At 40.3% G+C, this 19,312-nt stretch overlaps 1 protein-coding gene across 6 annotated transcripts in view; it reads left to right on the plus strand.

Annotated features, from left to right (window-relative positions):
- Positions 1 to 5,337: 5,337 nt before the first annotated feature.
- The window catches only part of LOC128933502 (ephrin type-A receptor 6), a 364,188-nt gene continuing 350,213 nt past the window's right edge, over positions 5,338 to 19,312 (plus strand). For all 6 annotated transcript variants that reach the window (XM_054270497.1, XM_054270499.1, XM_054270498.1 and 3 more), the window contains exon 1: positions 5,338 to 5,484. In XM_054270497.1, the coding sequence (XP_054126472.1) occupies positions 5,382 to 5,484 (103 nt within the window). In that variant the 5' untranslated portion in view covers positions 5,338 to 5,381. The remainder of the gene's footprint in view (positions 5,485 to 19,312) is intronic.

Raw genomic sequence — 19,312 nt, forward strand, 5'->3', positions numbered from 1 at the left:
CATCTCTGAAAATACCTCTGCCAACACCATGAGGAAAAGTTTGGCTCCTTCACTCTCAAGAAGGCCAAAATATTTACTTTTTGTGGTCTAGATGTTCCAATCCTCTCCTTCAGGATCTGTGATTTAATTAATTCTTCTGTTTTTATCTGGAATCCCTGTGCTTTGCCACAGCAAGATTACACTCACTAAACTTAAATATTGAAAATATTCCCTGCCAAGCAATTTGTTACTCTTGAAAGATTTCCAGGACAATTTTATTAATATTAAACCTCCTTCAAAACATGAACTTCTTAGACTGTATCTACTGCTTTACCTATTAATCCAAATAATCAGATTTATTTGAGGAAACTGCAAGTGAAAAGCATAGAAAATACCTTGTCTGTAACACTGCTTTAGCATTTGGATATATTGTTTATTTTATAAATTAATAAGGAAAGGTAAAAGGAAATACTGGAATTGAAGAAGTGTTGTCATATGGGTATTTCTGTAACATCAACATGTAAACTTTGAAAAATGCCTAAAATTTTTTGTACATTATATAATCTTCTAATCTTTTTATAGTGAAAAAAATAATTTGAGGCATTTCTAAGCCTGTGCGTGTAACAAGATGGGGATGAAACCATACTGCACTTTTTATCAGTAATTTCCCCAAAATGTGGTTTACTCTAATTGGTTCATTTTTGCCTAATTAAATTGCACAAGGCAGTGTAAGAATTAGTGTGCTCACTAATAGGTCAGAAGAGGTGCAAACCATACAGAAGCCAACTGAAAAGAAAAATGTAATCTAGGGAGAGAACTTAAATAATTAACAGGCAACACTTGGCCAATGACTTTCCTATATGTGTAGGAATCATTGCCTATATTAAGTGTTCTGCAGCACTGTAAATTCACAGCTAAAGTGTTGATGTTGTTCTATAATTCAAATAATATTGTAAATTCAGAATTCAATTAGGTATCTAGCCTACTTTTGGTATTCTTGTCTTTCTAGAAGAATTGTTGGGGTAGCCAATTTTCTTTATGACTCTCATACCTTTTTCTTTCTTTATTTTTTTCTGTATCCACAATAGGAGAGGAGATAAGCCTCAAAACTTACTAAACTTCTACTTTGCTTCCCTTGATGTGGGATAGAAAATTGTCAAAATCTGCAAATACTTAAAAGCACTTCATGTGAATTGCTGCACATACCATGAGCATATTTGGGGACTGTTGTAGGAAGAAGAAATATTGATAACAATCTGGTGTCAGGCTGTCATTAAACACACTAAAAAATAAGATGTTAATAAAGTAAAAGGCCTGCTCATTCAAACAACAACCAAAAAAAAAAGTGTACAATTCTGCAGACACAAGAATATAATGTATAACAAAATGGAATTCGCTTTCAATGTTATGGGAAAGTGTCATTTATAACTGAAAAAAAGAGATACTATTGGAAGGTTCATTTCTGTTACACTGCCAAATCAGCAGTGTGTTCTATTCACTAAAAAAGCTCTTGCCTCAGACTCCAAGAGATCAATAATACATTGTGTTTTCCTTAGTATACAGATTGTAGTTAAAGTCAGCAACTGTGAGTGCTACTCTTTAAAAAACCCCAATGCAGGTGTCTTGGTGCAAACATCACAGCATTTTTAACATCAGCAAATCCTAATGAGTGCTGCATGGAAGAGGTGTTTTAAGTTTAGTGTAAATCTGTTCTTGGTCAGTGTCCTAATTAAAATGTTTGCTTTGATCACCTTAAAACATAGACAGCAAAGAGTGATGGTTCAAAGGACTAATACACAATACAACATTATGAGAAATGTAAATGAAAACTTAATGGCTTTTGGTTTTTTGGTTTGGTTTTTTTTTTTTTTTTGAGAAAGTCAGAGTTTCATTGTAATTAACAGCACTAAGCATAAGCAAAGTACAGTTAATTACACAAAGAAAAAAAGGACAACCCATTATGTGTAACTTATAGCCTATATTTCCTGTTTGTTTGTTTTTGTTATTAACAGAAAGATTATCCCTTTATTTAAGAAAATAATAAAAATAGAACATATGTTTTTCTGTTCACAGGGCAGATCACATTTTGGCTTGTTTAAAGAATGGTAATATATGGAATTCCTTGCTTCTACAAAGACATGCTCTCCAGAAATCTGAGGATGAAGGTATTCAAACTGTGGTTCCCCTTCTTTATCTTACCTGATGCAATCATCCTGTTTAATACTTCAAAGTTTGGTATACAAAATGGCATAAGTTTCAGGGGGAAAAAAGTAAAAGTAGGAATCTAGTTTTTTTATATTTAATATTTTGCCATCCTTTATTGCATTTAGTATGTTTGCATACATCTGGGAAAGCACAATGGTTAAGGTTTTATTTGGAATTCAGAATAACACACAAAGTTATAAAAATTAATCTGTGCGTAGATGTATGAGCACTTATCTTACAAAGTTATTCCCCTGGAAATCCTCTTAAAATTCAAATTAAAAGCTAGTGCAGGGACACTGTGGAGGGAATGCCACCCATCCTTTTCCGCTGTTTGGTTCCCCAACAGTTTGCTGTGACTTGTGGAGTTCAAGGCTGGCAGGAGGCAAAGCTGTGAGAGGAAACACACTCATTTTGTCTGTGCTCCTGTCACATCTCTCCCTGCCTCCTTTTTGTATTCAGCTGTAGTCTGACACAACTTGTAAAAGCAACAGAAATGGGAAGCCAGACCTTCCAAGCTCCTTGAAGAGGGAATTGCCTGCCTGATGCGCACACAGGTGTACGTGAGGATGCACAAGTGCTCGCAAGTGTCTGGGGAGTGCCTGCACAGACAGAAGCACATAAATACACATTTAAACACATAAATACACGTGCTGCTGGGGTTGTCTGGGAAAAGCCGGGTGTAAAACTCCAAATCTGTACCATGCAACAGCAGAAGTACCTCAGTTCACTTTTGCTGTGCTAAATAATTGGCCTTTTCCACTGATGGGGGAAAAGTTTTTGACTGCTGCAAATGACTCATCTTCACCTGGGGCCCTTTCCACAGGATATCCTGCATTAATATTTTATGGCAGTCTGGCTGGGAAGCATCCTACTACTCAACCAGGAGCTGCAAAAGAATTCAAGTCTGAATTCTCACCTCTTACCCAAAAAGTGAACCTTGGTAAGTAGTTTGTGCTACTTTCCTTTTGACTGTGCCAATTCTAAACCAGAACAGTGTTGAGACTCATGGTGTCAGAATAGTTTGTGTTGGAAGGGATCTTCAAAGGTCACCTAAGCACCCAGACTCTATAAATTTAACTTTCTCCTTTTACCTGACCTTGAACCTAAGACAAAATATTAATCACTCTTTCACTATTTTGAAATATTTCCTCAAGCTTTTCTTGTTGGCTTTCTTTTTGAGTAAAAGTTTTCCTTATAGAACATTGTAAACACATAGGAATTGCATGTTGCAAACAACATTGCTCACTGGACCCTTTAAAGATCCTTCCAAATACCCACAAATACATATTTCTGTGTTGCCTTTGCTCATTGAACAACTCCTCTGAAAATAATCCTTAAATCAGTAACTTTTAAAACATTCTTTATTCTTGCATTACAAAGCTAAGTGTTCTCACACAAAGCTTCTCTGAACATCCATTCAGACACCTTAGCAGGAACTATGGTATTCTCTGGTGCAGACTCCTGTAGCTGCATTACCCACTCACTTCAATGGAATTTTTGAACACTGGGAAGCATTGGGAATTAACTTTCTAACTTTTCTTTTTTTTTTTTTTCCCCTCTTGCTTGTGGATTTAGACACCTGGTTTGATTCATATTCAGAAATAGGAGTATCAGTATCTTCCTTTGGGTTGTTTTTTTTTTCTCTCTGCCTTTGAATAATAATAATAGTAATAGTAATAATAATAATAATAATAGTAATAATACGACAGGATGTGGAGTGTGGCGGGAGTGCGGCACTTCCACAGGGCAGTGCCCATCGCAGGTGCCTGTGCACCTGTGTAGGGGGTATGTGAGCAGCCATCAGATCTGATCAGATCAGATGAGCACACACATCCAAGGCGGCTTCCCCAGCTCTCCACAACCTCCTGGTACCCGGTGGAGAAATTAATTCAAGGAAAAAAAAAAAAAAGAAAAAAAAAAGAGTAAATGTTCCAGGGCTCCGGGGATGCCCGGACGAGGCCGGCTCACGCTCGTTTGTCCCTTGCATGCCCCGGCCGTAACTTTCCGGAGCAGCAGCAGCGCAGTGCGGCCCCGGGCGGGTGCCCCTGTCTCGGGACCCGCCGCTGCCACCCGCGGGTGGGGCCCGCACCCCTCGGAGCGGCGGCCGCGGCCCTTCCCGAGCGCTCTGCCCGTGCCTGGTCCGCGCACCCCCTCTAGCGCCGAGCCCGCCGCACTCGGCCCGTGCTGCCGGCAGCGCCGAGGCGAGGGGGCGCTTCCCGCGCCCGCCTCACGCACCGCACCGCGCCCCGCGCTCCCCTCGGGCGGGCGGCTGAGGAGGGGCCGCCGCTCCGACGCTCTCCTTCCATCCCTCCCTCTCTCGCTCCCTCCCCCGCTGCCCCCGGGCCGCCCGCTGGCTGGCGGGGCGCGAGTGCCGGAGCGCCCCCGGCGCGGGGCCGCGCTGGCTCCCGGCGGACCCGGCACCCGCCGGGCTGCGCGCAGCGGGGGCCGCGCCGGAGGAGGGGGCGAGCGAGCGCTCCGCGGGCGGCAGGGGAGCGGCGGCACCAAAAAACTGCAGCCGGCAGCGCGGCACGCAAATCAGGAGGGAGCAGCGAGCATCACACCAGAGCCGCCTGGTTTCTGATTGCTCCGCGGCAGAGGGGGAGAGACAGAGGCTGACTGAGAGGGGCGAGCGGCAGAGCCGGGCACGGCGGCGGAGGGTCGGGGATGCCGCGCCGCAAGTTTCCTTGATGCACTGGGGAGCGTGAGGAGGAGTCGCCGACCCTTCTCGCCCTCGTCGCGCTCCACCTGGGGAACCTGAAGCCCCTCAGCGCTGCCTCCGGCCGGGGATGCGGGGCACCGTGAGGCGCGGCCGGAGGAGGAGGCTGCTGCCGCGCCGGAGGCTGCTGAGGCTGCCAGGGGCGCTCCTGCGGGGTTGAAGGTGCCGCCGGCCCGAGCTGGCGGAGGGAGCGGGGCGCGACCCCCACCCTCCGGCCGCCACCGCTTGGAAGTTGCCGGAGCTCTCCCCGTGCCCAGCGCCGCCGCCCCTCGCGGCAGGGCGGCAGCGGGGGTCCCGGCGCCCTCCGTGCTGCCGCCTGTCCCGGGAGCCCGGCGGTGGATGCTCGCGGCCCGGCCCGCGCAGCCCCGGGCGGCAGTGCCGGCAGCGCAGCCCGGCGGGGCGGCGGCGGACCCCGGCGGCCTGAGGGAGCACGGGCAGCCTCGGCGGGCCGAGGTCGCGGGGCGCTCGGCGGGCACCAGCCATGGGGTGTAGTGAGGCGAGGGCACTGCTCTGGAGAGTCGGCCTCCTCCTCCCCCTGCTGACAGCGCGCCCCGCCGCCGCCGGGCACGTCGCCAGCAACCACGGTGAGTGAGGGCGGCTGCGGGCCGGGCTGCCCGCAACTTTCCGGCGGGCGAGGGCCGTGAGGGCATGGATGGAGGGAGGGGTCCGCACCTGCGGCCGCGGACGGGGATGCGGGACCGCGGGGAAGCGGGACCGGGCGCCTCCCGGCGGCCGGCCCTTCCTGCTGCCCCAAAAGTTGGGGTTTTGCGGCCGGAGGAGCAGCGGGGCTGCGCTGCCGGGACCCGCCGGGGATAACTCCGCGGCTGCCGGGAGCTCTGCGCTGTGCCCCGGGCACCCTCGGCCGCCGGGGTGTGCGAGTGAGAGCAGGGAAGCGAAAGTTGCCTCTCGGCGAGGTGGAGTGCTAGCATCATTTTATTTGAAGTGTGGGTTTAAGGTTTGCTTCGGTCCTGCGGAACGCAGACCCTGTAGAATGGGTTTGAGAGGGCTCATCGCGCCTTGGGGGGAAATGCTGCTGGTGAGCGAACTGTTCAAAGGTGCCTGACTGCCCTTAACACCTAATTTCTGCATACTCCGCGCTGATTGTCTGAAAAACACCCATTTAAAAGCTTTGTAACAGGTGCATGCTCATCAGGTCTCTCCGAAGACAGTAGTATTTTAATTCTTCAGGTTGTAAGGTGTGCGTTTTAGAAAATTACCTCTGGATTAAGAAGGGAAGCATCCTGTTCATAGGAATAAAAATGCGTAGCACGCCCAGAGGATACAGTATTTTGTTAGGAAGAACTAAAAAAAAAAAAAGAGCCCAGACCTGATTATGAAACATCATGTTTCATGTTATCTAGCATCTGGATAGAGCAGAGAATTTCCTGAACTGCTTGTTTTATGTACAGCTGTCTGTTTCAGTTGCAGAGGATGCATCTATTCCCACAGTATGAGTGGCTTCTGTACCTTTAACATTATTTTTGCACAATTTGTCTTTTTTGAGGTTTCAGTGTGATGTGACTGAAACTACAGGAATTGAAGGGTAGCTCTAAGTGTTGCTGCTGACAGAAATTGCTTTACCTGCTATGTTGAAAGGAGCGTTGAAATTGACAATGGTGGAAAGTAACAATGAAAGAAAACAAACTGGGTTTAGGCGTGGAGTACTATCGAGTATATAGTTCATGTATTTTCAGTTTTGTTCTGCAGTCTGTTTTCAGTGCTCTTTGTATCGACCTCAGTAACAGTAAAATCAGAGAATAAGACCTCTAGAAAACAGGGAAGAAGTGTAGTATGGCCCCAAAGCCCCTGTGCCATCAGGATGAGTTATGGCAAGGGCATTCCAAGTTGGTATGATTCCTTTACCTCTCCCATGCTAAATGTGATGAATAATTCCAGTTGGTAATTGTAGAGCCTACAATCATATCAAGGCTGATTTTTGCCCTTTCTTATGTCTTGGAAGGCATCAGACTCTCACAGTGGCACAACCCAGATTTCCTTTGATGTCACAGGCATTAGTGCATGCTAATGTCTGCTGCATTATCACAAGGCCTAACACCACACATGCATAAAATTTAAAAAAATATATATTCTTGCTGTTGTAGGATAGCTAAGGTAGCATAAAAGCATCGAAGGCAAAGAGTTTTATCAATTAATACAACTCATTTTAGGTTTCTAAACCAGTATTTGGTATTCTGGCATTAGATTAGTAGTGTTTAAATAGTATTTTAAAAGTGTTTTAATGGTGTTTTTAAGGGATGGGGAAGACAGTTTCCAAAAGTCTGTCAGGGATGGCGTGGTTTCTTGATGTTGATGTAACTTTTCCTAACAAGTCCAGGTGTTGTGGTGTTGGCTGCAGAGAGTACTGGTGAGTTTCCTAATTTCTGAGGAACTTCTTTTTCTGCACGTTGCTTCTAAACTTCAGTGAAACGAGTAGCCTCTTACCCTTAGTACTGCCATATCACCGTAGAAATCAAATAATTATAACTCAAAAAACCCCAAGTGAACTGAAAATGGACTGAATTAATACAGGTGCTTTCATGCACACTCCCCCACCTTGTTAATAAAATGCTAGCAAAAAGAGTCTGCTTTTAATGATAACTTTCTCTAAATCCAGGCATTGAAGGAAAGGAAATTGCTGCAATAAAAAAGTTGCCTATTGTGTAAACACTTAAATGTGGAAGGTAAAAATGCCAGTTACTAATACTTGGAATCCCAGTGGCAAAGAATTCTTTAAGATCTTGTGAGGAAACATAACTTCTTTAAATTTTCCTGAAGTGATGTTTTCAGCATGCATGTCTTGAAAACATCTTTGCAAGAATTGCTGTTGGATTTTCACTAATAATTATTAAGATTGTATATTAACTTTGCAGTCTGGTATATTTCATTGTCTATTTTGTGTGTAGAAACATACCAGCATTAATAGTAAATTGCAAAGGAATGTCTTGTTTTGTCTCTTGATGGTTTGGGCGAAAAGGATGAAAAGGATGGATTAATAGGTTTATTAATCTGACTTGGTAAACAGACAGCCCTTCCACTTCATTCTTAAAGGTTTGTGTCCTGTTATTAAAGAGGGATTTTCAGAAAAATAATATACTCTGGTCTTATAAATTGTTATTATAACCATCTTGGATTAATCTTTTTTGGTCTTGTCAAACAGAAAGAAAGAAATATTTTCTTTTATATAGCTGTAAGGCTCTTAGGTTGTCATTCTTCACCCAGTAAATCAATGTGTGGTGTCTTAGAGAATTTGTAGCAAGGCAGGCACAAACCATACTATTGGCAGGGAAGTAAGCTTGCTCATTTATCTTCATGGAATGGTCAGTTCAAAAACATATTATGACCATGCCAAGGGCTAATTTTTACTGCTCAGAAAAACCCTATAGGGTTTGGAATTGCCTAGGAGGAGTACGCACTGCAGTGTGTGGCAGAACTGCTTGGAACAGAGGGCTCAGTTAATGGTGGAGGTTGAGTGCTTGCATGTTCATACAGATTTTCAGTGGTCGTCCCTCACATGCAGAATGAGCAGGCTGCTGTGCAAGGTTTCAGCGTGCTGTGGTGTAGCTTTGTTATTTGCTTGCCAGAACACCATGAATTGGGCAATTGCTGTCAGACCTAAAATTACAGATAATGGCACCTGACCTGTGCAGCTCCTTGTGCAAAACTTGTGGGAGCCTTAAAGATAAAGGTCACACCAGGTAATGGCTCAACAGTTTCCTGGGCTAAGCGTGCACACATAAAAGTTTCTACATGTAGAAAAATCAGAAACAATATTTGTTTCTATGTATATGTCAACCAGAAAGAGTTTCTGTACCCTGGCTCCTTTCAGTTTGTATCTGCCATTATGTATCACCAGACAATTAATTCCTGAAGCCAACTATAGAACTTGCAGAGTTTATAATGAGTCATGTCTTTCAGTGAGGTGTAAAAAAGCTGCTGCTTTTCCAGTTTCCAGGTATCATTACTTGTCAGGTTATGCAAGCGTGGCCTTTTTATTCATACCTTTAAAAGGCACCTGCATGCATTTTTCTACTCTTACAAAAAAGAAGTTGAGGTAAGAAATATTGTCAAATATCAGTTCTGAAATTCATACAGCCTTTATTTTCATAATGATTACACTTGATGTAAATTGGGTGGCTCAAAGTAGATAATAAAGCTTTTTGATTCTGCTAGTGAAATATCAGGTAGATTACTAATGACCTTGAGGTATTCATCAGTTCAAAGAAGTTGGCTCATTTTCATTCACATATTTATTTTTACAGAAGTGCAATCTAGACACTCTTTCTGAATACAGAATTCAGATATTTTTTCTGTGGCAATAAGGAGACCAAGGACTAAGTGTGGAGAGATTGAAATTCTATCTGAATGAAGCTGATGTTTTACTGCTAGGAGATATCTCTTACTTTGAGGACTTAAAGTACTGTGGAAAGAATGTGCTGCTGCCGGTGTTGTGCTAGTCCTGGGGAATTCTGATGTACAGTTGTCCACTGCATGTTTTAATAAGCATTTACATCATTATAGAAACATGAGAAAGTTAAATAAACAAAATGAGAAAGTTAAATAAACACTGCAGTGAATGTAGATAAAATCATGAGCAAAATCATATTTTAGTTTCAAGTTTTTAAGAAACTTTTAACAGTATTTTTAGTCATGTGTAAAATCCCACATCCATATGGACTTGTGTGCTAATGAAGGCCTGGGAACCTCTGCAGTTGAAGATATGCATGAAATTACTTGTTATCCAAGAGCCTCCATTTGTTTGCTATGAAATGAACAGATTTGCAATTAATGGTTCAGGATGCATTCCTGGTGTTGTATTTGGCAGTACTGAGGGCTGTCTGGGTATTTGTTAATTTTTTTTGTTTTTGACAAATGAGAATGATTGGTATGGAAATACTAAATATTAAGAAATGAATAGATTAAGCAGATACAGTTTTAAACCCAATCAGTGCAGTAGTTTTCATGTAATTTGCAGGAGTAGAAACACCACAGAGGAAATTAAGTATTTCCTGAAGTTTACCAATTTAACTCTCTGGTCAGACATCATTTTCTCTGAGAGGTCAAAAAGTTTACCGAGGAAAAAGCATATAGGAAATTGAGTTTTTATTCTTAAAATCTCCTCTGTCTTTCCAGATAGATCCTTTTAGATCTTAACTCTGCTTGAGGGTTTGTTTAGGGTACCTGATGTTAAAATTTTCACTTGAGAATTTTAGAAAAGTCAGAAAGTTCAGCAAGTTGTTTGTCAGTAAGTTACAGAGGAAGTCAATATCCATTTTGCTGACTTTTTTTTTTTTTCCATGAGAAGTCTAATGTTTAAAAACCTCATTTAACTGATTAGGGATATTGAGAAAATTATGCATGTGTACAATGTGGGAAGGGTTTAATTGTTCTTAGATCCCAATATAGCATATCTGGGTTAGGATCTATCCCTATTCCAGCTGTGTGTGTTAGCTGGAATGTCTCATTAGCATCCTTGGATTTCCCCAACATGACAATGACAAAGATGAGGCTGGCCTTGTGTTTGATATGCCCTTTAACATGCTGAACTCTGTGACTGAGAGAATGAAAAAATGGATGAATTATTTGTCCATAATCTATCCTGATCTCCAGAAGCCAAGTTATAATGCAGGAGAGGTCAACAAAAAACTATCTGTTGTGAACAATTTGCCTTGAGAAGCTGGTTTTTAACTTGTAAATGATATGTCAGTCTTTATGATAAGGTGTTAGAACTGGGAATTACTGCTGAAAAGATGTCTCTCACATGATAAAAACACAATTTTTTTTGCAGTATTTCTTTCTGAACCATACAAAAATGATTAAAGAGTGAAATTAGCTTGTTTGTTTCTCATAATCCTCTGTCTTCCTAAGACTTATTCCATCTATCCTTGTTTTAGTTCCAAGGATGCTTTCATTATCAATATTGCAACACCTTTTGTGTAGCTTGGCTATTGATCATTCCCACATCTAAGAACCAGTCAGTTCCAAATAATCATTAAGGAGAAGTCACTTGAGTTAATCCAGCAGCCATTTGTGACCTCAGTACTAATTTTAATGTACAGAGAGCAAAGCTTAGAGACCAATCTTGTCTTTAAATAAACTGCATGTTCTATATTTGAAGCTGGCTAATCCATTGTACTAAAAAACCCAAAAAGCCAAACCAAAACAAAACACAAAATTGTCTCAACAAAACCCAAACCAAAACCTCCTAAAGATTTTTGTCGTCAGCTGATTTGTCTCACTCATACAGCATAATACTTCTTGAAGTCAGCATTTCTCTCACTTATTGATACTTGTGTTTGGACTAACTTCTGTCATCCTCTTAAAAAAAAGAAGTGCTGAATACCTTGATAATTAATAATTAGAGATTTGCTTATTTTAATAAATGAAAGTATTTTAATGAGGCCGTAGATAATTTTATAGATAATAAAAAAACCTCTGCCTAAACAATGCATGGATATTTCTCCCCATCTGGTTTATGATACTGTACAAACAGTTTACTGCTCTTTAAACAATTGTTTTACAGTAGGTCATAGTACTCCTCCACCTTCAAACCAGCAACTACTATTACTTTCTTTTATGGATCTGTCCCTTTCCACATAAAGCATCAATGTTTTTAAAGATGGTTAGGGGTATTTTGATCTTTAAATTAAGACTAGATTTAAAAAAATGCTGCAATATTATTGACATTTCTTTTGACAGTCTAGTAGGGTCAGGTCCTTAAAATTCAAAAGCACTTATTCATGAGGAGGTTATCTTGAAAATAAAATTTCCTTTCTGTAGAAAAGTTGGAGAGTATAAAATGTATTTTGTCTCTAAATAGAAATTCCTCTTTTGTGTTTAGGTAGATTTCTGAGAAGCTGACAGATTTTTTTTTCCCTCCTGAGCGATGGTTTTGTTTGCTGTCAGTTGACTGAGTCCCACACACTCTTTGAAGGTGTCTGGTGCTTGCTGACAGATTCTCCAAGAGGAGCAGCATCCCGTTAATGAGGGGAGGTGGGACAGCACGAGCAATACTTGGGTGAGAAGCAGTGACATAAACACAGCAGTCCAGAGGGAACATTTTAATCTGTGAGTGTGTTAACTGCACTGATAGCTCAGCTTTCCTTGATGCCAACAAGTTTTTGCCATTGCACAGGGTTTAGACTGGAAGTGCTGTGTCACTTCAGTGCAGGAGGAAAGGTGGGCAGCACGCACCGTGTGTACCAGCCCCCTGAGGAGGTGCACACACACACAATGAGAACACAGTTAAAAGGTGAATTTGCTGGGAGCTCCACTGCCTCAATCCTCTTAATGGCTCCTGCACCTAAAACAAAAGGGGAAAAGTCACATCCAGCAAACAGTATCATTGATGCATGTAATGAGTGATTTGTTTTGGCTGGGGACCCTTGGTTAAGAGTGCACTTGCTGCTGTAATTTGTATTCTCTGACTGCTGGTTGCTTCTTGCTTAAAATAAAGGAATAAAAGAACGAATTAGAAAGCATTCCATAAGATAATGCACTAGCATTTTAATCTGGGTAAAAGTGACATTCTTTCTCAATGTCCCCAGGCTAATTTTCTCAGTGGGTTTCACTTGCTGTTCTAAAACGAAATTTTATAGGAAAAAATTTTGCTAAAATTCAGAATTGTTCAAATATATTTAGGACATATTAAAATCAAAGGGGATCTAGTAATTTTCTTCTGTAGTGCTTCCAGTATTTATGGCTGGAAGTTGATTGCATGGAAAGCATTTGGACAAAGGATTCAAATTTCAAATTGTGGTTTGAATTCAGCACTTTCTGCTGAATGAAGTGGGACCATACAAAATTGCACAGTCTTTTACTTTCAGTTGTGTGTGGCTGCTGAAGACCTTTGAAAAGGAAAGCAAGGGAAATGTAAAACCTTTTTCTCTGGTAGATTGCTTTTGTTTGTATTGTAGAAGTTGCTAAACACTTCCACACCACAATGATACAGTAGAAACACCCACTTAGAGGGTTATTTTAGATTTAATAATTTAGTTTAGCTGACTTAATTTTTAGAGGACCATTTAATTTAGGTAAACATGGATACTGTTAGCATTTAGGAATGGAAAAATGTTATGAGAGCTGTGGCACACAAGAGCTTCTCAGCCAAAGTCTCTCTCAGCCTCCATCAGATGCATTGGGAACCCAAACTCTGTTGCTTACCCTGTGATTTTGGTCTGTGGAAAAAAGTCATTAGGTTACAGATTTCCAGACACAGAATTTCAGAAAGAGTTAAGCAAATTCTCTTAATATCAATACACATTTCAAGGTAAGGGTAAGAATTTGCCTTTTTAAAATGGTCGTGTTGTCAAAGAAAGAGGAGGGACTGGGTGCACTACACAGAGGAAAAATGGTCCACTGGAGACAGGTATCAAATAAAAGCTGAATCTGAAGAAAGCTGGGATTACAAAAGGCAACCAGGAAATCAGATGTTATTCCCTGTCATTTCAGTGGTTCCTCTTGATGTAAATAAATATAGTGGTATTACATACTCCACTTTTCTACTGATTATCTAAAGGGCATCTCATCTAGTGTAGAAAGATGAACGCTGGTGGTTGGAAGGAATCCAGCATTTTTTGCCACTGTTGTTTAATCCAAGGCTTTGCAAACTTTAGGCTGCATGCAGAGCTCTTTTTCCAGTGTTGGATCTCTTCAAAACTACTATTATTTTGAGTAAGCCTTCGTGTCTGTATAGCAATGATCTGAGTAGAAGAATTGAAGGCCAAAGCTTTTAGTTCAGGGGACCAGTCTATGACATCCAGTGCAAATCCCAAAGAATTAGTTTTTGATGTGCTGGGATGTAGGTGGCAGAGGTAGATACAGCACCTTGGCTTTCAGTGTAGTCTTCAGTGAAACTTGTTATTTTTCTTTGTGTCTGTAACTAAGTTGTTCTGTGCTAGGAACACTGTCTTCCTGTTTTAAAAATCTGTGATATTCCAAAATTCAGTTTCTCAAAATGCTGACTGCAGATGAAGTAGGTTTGTAGCACACAAATTAAAGACCTGAAACCTTGCCATTTCGTGTACCTGGTCTCTTAAAGCCTTCCTGAGGGAACCTCCCAGCAGGAGCCTTGGCCAGCTGGGCCTGGGAGCTGTTTGACTCCCTCTGTCATGGGAACCAGCTCTCTTTATGGAGACTCTGAGCCACAGGGACTATTTCAGCTCTGGCTTTTCCTGACTTTTGGGTGTGGGAGTTGATAATCCCCTTAGTGCAAAAATGTAGGTAATACAAACTTTCCTCCTAGAGATTCTATATTTTGAAAGGTTCATTTTTTTCTCTGCCTCTTCACATATCATTCACATAGGGTGGTTTATTTGAACTGACAGTGCAATCCTCTACTAAATCACCTGCATTACTTAAGGGAAGAGAGCTGCCATCTTCCAGGGTGTCAGCATTAGATGAGAATGAAAACCTTCACCTTACGTGTAGTTTACATTAAGCAGCAAAGGAATTTTGAAACTTGCATGCTCCATGTTTCAACTCCATGTTTAGAAGGCAAAACACTCTGTTGGAAGTTAATTAACAAGAGACAAAACCATAGAGGAGGCCAATGGAGGTCACACTTGCAGGGAGTTTGCTGCTCTGTTACTTTCTCCTGGCATCCCTTCAGCATCACTGAGTACATTAAAAGTTCCAGTAATGCTCATCCTATTCACTTTACCACTAATAATTTTCCTTACAAATTTTATAACGAGTAGTTTGGATTGTAAGTAATGCCCTGAGGCCTTATCATTAGTAGGTTTCCATTGCTTTAAAGCAAATTAGGAAATTATTTTCAATAGCTCTTATCTGACAGACGCATTTTATACTTGAGAGATGTGCCTGAAGAAATAAAAGCTGATGAAAATTTGTGTCGTAGATGAATATTTTGAAAACAAAAAGGATGATCAATAATAGATTAGGCTTGATTAGATGTTGACATTTAGAACTGCACATAGATTATGTTAAATGTAGTGACAACAGACAGTGATCACCTTGATTTGCATTTGTTTCTCCATTTGTGGTTCAGGTGGATCATGGGACCCACATTGTAAAGGTTAATGGATAAATTACCATATAGCTCATCTGATTGTTCAGGTTTCAGCCTAGAGGGCTGGATGATTTATAATCTAGTTTATGTGAAATAGAAATTGTTTAATTCTTTTTCTATGAAATTCTGAATTGCTTAAGTGTTTAGATGAGTGCACCCCCACAGCTTCTGAGTTTTGATAAAATCACTAAATCATGGTGTGGTTGCATTGACAGAAATCTTGGCCTGGTCTTTGTTTTCTCTCCCGAGCTGTGAGTATTATTTCCATGTTATTTGAGTAAATGTGAAATGTGGCCTTTTGATAAAAATGTAATTTTTAAAACCCTGTGAAGATATTTGGTCTAAGTATCTTCTTCACTTGTACACATAACTCAAAACAGGAGTTTTCAATGTGCTCCATTAGCAGATAATCTATATTAATGTTCCCTGCAGCTTTCCTTACCACCCCTCAGTGTGGTTAGTAATTACATGTGTCAGTGTTGGTGGAATCAAATGACTTCATTTTTGTAAGGGCCTCACCCTTTAAATCAGTTCCAGTAATTCACCTGAAATTTCAGAAGTAGGAATAAATGAATGAATGAATTAATGAAAAAATCCCCTATTAGCCATTTTCCCTGCACAAAGATAATTTACTGTATGCCCATTTGCAAACAAGGATGGCTGAAGTGAATCATCTGGAACTGCACTCAGCTGTGTAAATAAAATCAAGGGTACACTGTAGTTCAGAGATGCAGTGTTTGCTTTATATAAAATAATACCCTTCAGTTAAGCATTGCTTAGTTAAGGGTCTTCTTTTCTATAGTGTCTGTAGGAAAGGAGAAAGTTAATGAGTTGATGTTCAGTCTGTGGAAAGAGGAATTGAAGAACTGCTCAGTCTTTTGCAGTCATTTATTTTGCCTTTGACTGTGATTTTGTGTTCTTGAGTCTCTCTCTGGCCCAAGTGATTCTTTTTGTGATATCTGGTGTTCTTATCTCCAGATGGGATGTGATTGCACTGAATTCAGTGAATGCATCATCCATATTACCTGATTATTTGAGCTGCCCGGTAGTAGCTTAGGTTGACTTCACAGTTATTCAACGTGGACAAAAAAAAATTACTTGGAATATTTGGGTTTTGGGGCATTTATTGCCTGGGACATATGTTAGAAGTTTTTTGATCTGGTTTAAACTAAGAGAAAACTCTGAAAAGAAATAAAGAAATAGTCTTGCCATGACATGCTTTATGAATAAAGGTAAATTATTTTTGGTGAGTTTCACGGAGGTAGTGTTCTTTGCGCAGAACATTTATGCAGTTGTGAGGCACATCAGTATGATTTTCATTACACTAAAGTAATGAATTTTTATGACTACAGCTAAAATAGCAGTGAGCCATCCTTTATTCAGAAGGTGAGATGGAGCAGTACCTTTCTGATAAGGGAGAGGAGGGAAAGAAAATAGGAAGAAGGAAGAGAAGATAAAAGATAATCTAATTTTCCTGACTTTCTTATGTGAATATTGTAATTTACAAAATGTTGAGTCTAGTCTGGTAAAAAAAAATTATATAACAATATGCCATCTATAGCTGTAAGCATAGAGATTTGTAGACTCCAAACAGGTTCAAGTGCTTTTAAAAATGTACATAATTTAAAAAATATTAAAAAATTAAATTAATTCCAGTGTTGGGTAGGAAAGAAATGTTATCAACTTGAGTCCATTGATTCTATTTTTATTGCTGAAAACTGCTACAGTTCATAAAATGCAGTTTTACAGGCTATTAGTCCATAATGTGGATTATGCCCTTTGGACACTTATGTTGAAGATAAATGCAGTAGTTTGGAGAGATCTGTATTGAAATTCTGTGAAAAGGGTTCAGTTATTTTTAAAGTTCTTTTTACTGTGAGCCAAAAGCAAATGGGTTGGAGGGAGAGGTGACCCTTGGCTTCCAACAGGAAATGAAATTAGCAGTGGAAGGGTCAGTTTGTCATTCAGGAAGGGGCTTCATTTCCATATAGGTGATGAAAATAGGTCGCTGAAACATTACTGGCACTGAAAGCCTTTTTAAATTGTTCTTGAGAGAAAGAATTGCATTTGCATTGTAGTCGTATCTGCCAAGATTATTTACACTGCATTCAGGGGCTCTGTAACACAGGATTGGGAAAGAGCTTTGTTACCACAATCAAATGCCTCCAGTGATGCTGTATAAAATTATTAATTTTCATCTTCAGTCTAGTTAATCCACGTTTCCTCATTGTTCCTGTTCTGAACTTCAGTGCTGTGAAAGTCAAATGCCTTTGTGGGCTGCATTTATTAGTGAGTGGTGCTTATTTGTTTATGCTTGTGCTGACTCTGTCTCAAAATTCAAGAACCCCTTTCCATTCTCATTTTTTATCCTGCTCACTATTGTAGGAGAAGTCACATCCCTTCTTTTGGGTTTTGGTGAGTGGTTTTCCTCTTTCACTCAAGATATTTCTGATCTCTGTGACAGTTACAGTTGCCTGTGCTTATTCTTCATCCTGTTTAATTCACTATTTCTTGAAAAAAATGAGGTGGTTAGAACTACATACAGCTTTGGGTGTGGGATTTCTCTGGTACTTTGTGCAATAGTAGTATTTTTATAATTCTGAATATTGGACAGTTTCTGTGATTTTTGTCTCTTTCATTCTTGTGTTGTTGGACCGATCCTTCGTTGGCTTGTCAGCAATTAATATGCAGATGTCTTATTTTCTCTGGCTGCTTCTAAATTCCCATTTCATGGAAGGAATTCTGATTGGCTCCCTTTGGATTGTCTGATATTTTATATTTAATGTCCTTCCTTCCTTCCTTATTATCCCAGAAAATAATTACTCCTTCTCTTCCCATAGCCTCCCCCCCACGTAGCATTTCAGCCTTTAGTTGAGTTGCCAATGCCTCCCAACTGTTCCATGGAAAAAACCCCATTAGACCAAGCCTTTCCTGGACAAGGAAGTTACTTAAATAACAAATAATATCAGTCTCATGACTTACTGTGGAATAATTGCACCACAAATTTCACAGGTAAACCTATATGTCTCAAAACCATGTCTTTTATAAACTTGCTCACATCTTTAGCTCTGTATTTAAAACCGCTAAAAACTCTTCAACAACTTGCTTTAGTTTCCTAACCCAGACTTATTTCTGACATTTATGCAATGAAATGTATATGATAAGCTAAAATATTCACTACCAATATGGTGTTGTCACACAAGCAGTAACTTCATTACTTCTTAAAAGAAAACATAAATAATTTTTATAGATTCAAAACACTTTTTGGTTCGTATAATTCTGAATTAATGCTGAAAGAAGTACTGCTGAAAGTACATTGAATGAAATTATCCTCAAATTCAGCTGTAATTTTACCTTAATGCTTTATAATTCAGATGTCAGCTTTTTCTTCCATAATTTGATTCTGCTTGGCTATTAGGATTGCTCAGTGCTTACTCTGTTTTATTGCTCTTAGATGAAATAAATTAAGCTGTGTAGCAATATAAAAGATAATATTCATTGTTATAAATTTGGTATTTACATGAATGAAACATCTTAAATTCCCCCTTCATCTGTTTTAAATTAAGTATGAGATTTAAATCACTTGATCTGATTGAGAGCGAGCGCTGGAAATGAAGGGACTGTGGGCAATCAAAAAAGCACTCCGACATTCTGATCAAGGCATTCATTATTGGTGGTGGGAAACAGCACTAAACAATAATTGATTGCATTATGGAGAGTGTAGAGAAACCTGCCGTGACAAAATATTCTATTCATAGGCTGAGAGTGATTTCGAACAGGTGGAAAGTGAGAGCAATGAGTATTTGCAATTGCTCAGGTATGGTGGTTGTAAAAATGGAGCCTTTGGATCAGTCTGGATTCATGAACTTTGTGTGATAAATTTATATTCAATTTTAAATGCTATCCCCCTTTATAGTTGCTCTTTTAACTAGAGATGTAATCATATACCTAATTTTAACCATAAAGCATTTCCTTTTAACTCTGATTTTCTACATCTGACTCCTTATAAATCTCAGAAATTCTTTTTGTAGGCAAAAAAAATCAACCCCACACATGAGGTAAAAAAATGCTTGGCCTGAAACTATTCATAGATCCAAGAGTCTCAATTAAATCTGTGCTAACTCTCTCAAGGATGTTGTTCACTCCAGAATAGCTCTGTCATTAATGAAAATGAAACCTTGCTTCCTGCAGACAGCCTTCTGCCATGCAGTCTGAAATGAGAAGTGAAGACAGCTTCAGTTGTCTTACTTTTAGTGTGTCTGGTAAATTGCTGCATTTTGAAAGACAGTGATTTAGATTTTTACACAGATCAGTTACTTACAGCGATTCAGAGTTTTATCCTAATCAGTTGCTGATGATACATTTTGGATTCTAGCTGCAGTTGT

Source organism: Melozone crissalis, unplaced genomic scaffold (genome assembly GCF_028551555.1).
Source record: "Melozone crissalis strain CALT ecotype California unplaced genomic scaffold, PUWL_Pcris_2 ptg000009l_1, whole genome shotgun sequence".
Classification (NCBI taxonomy): Eukaryota; Metazoa; Chordata; class Aves; order Passeriformes; family Passerellidae; genus Melozone; species Melozone crissalis.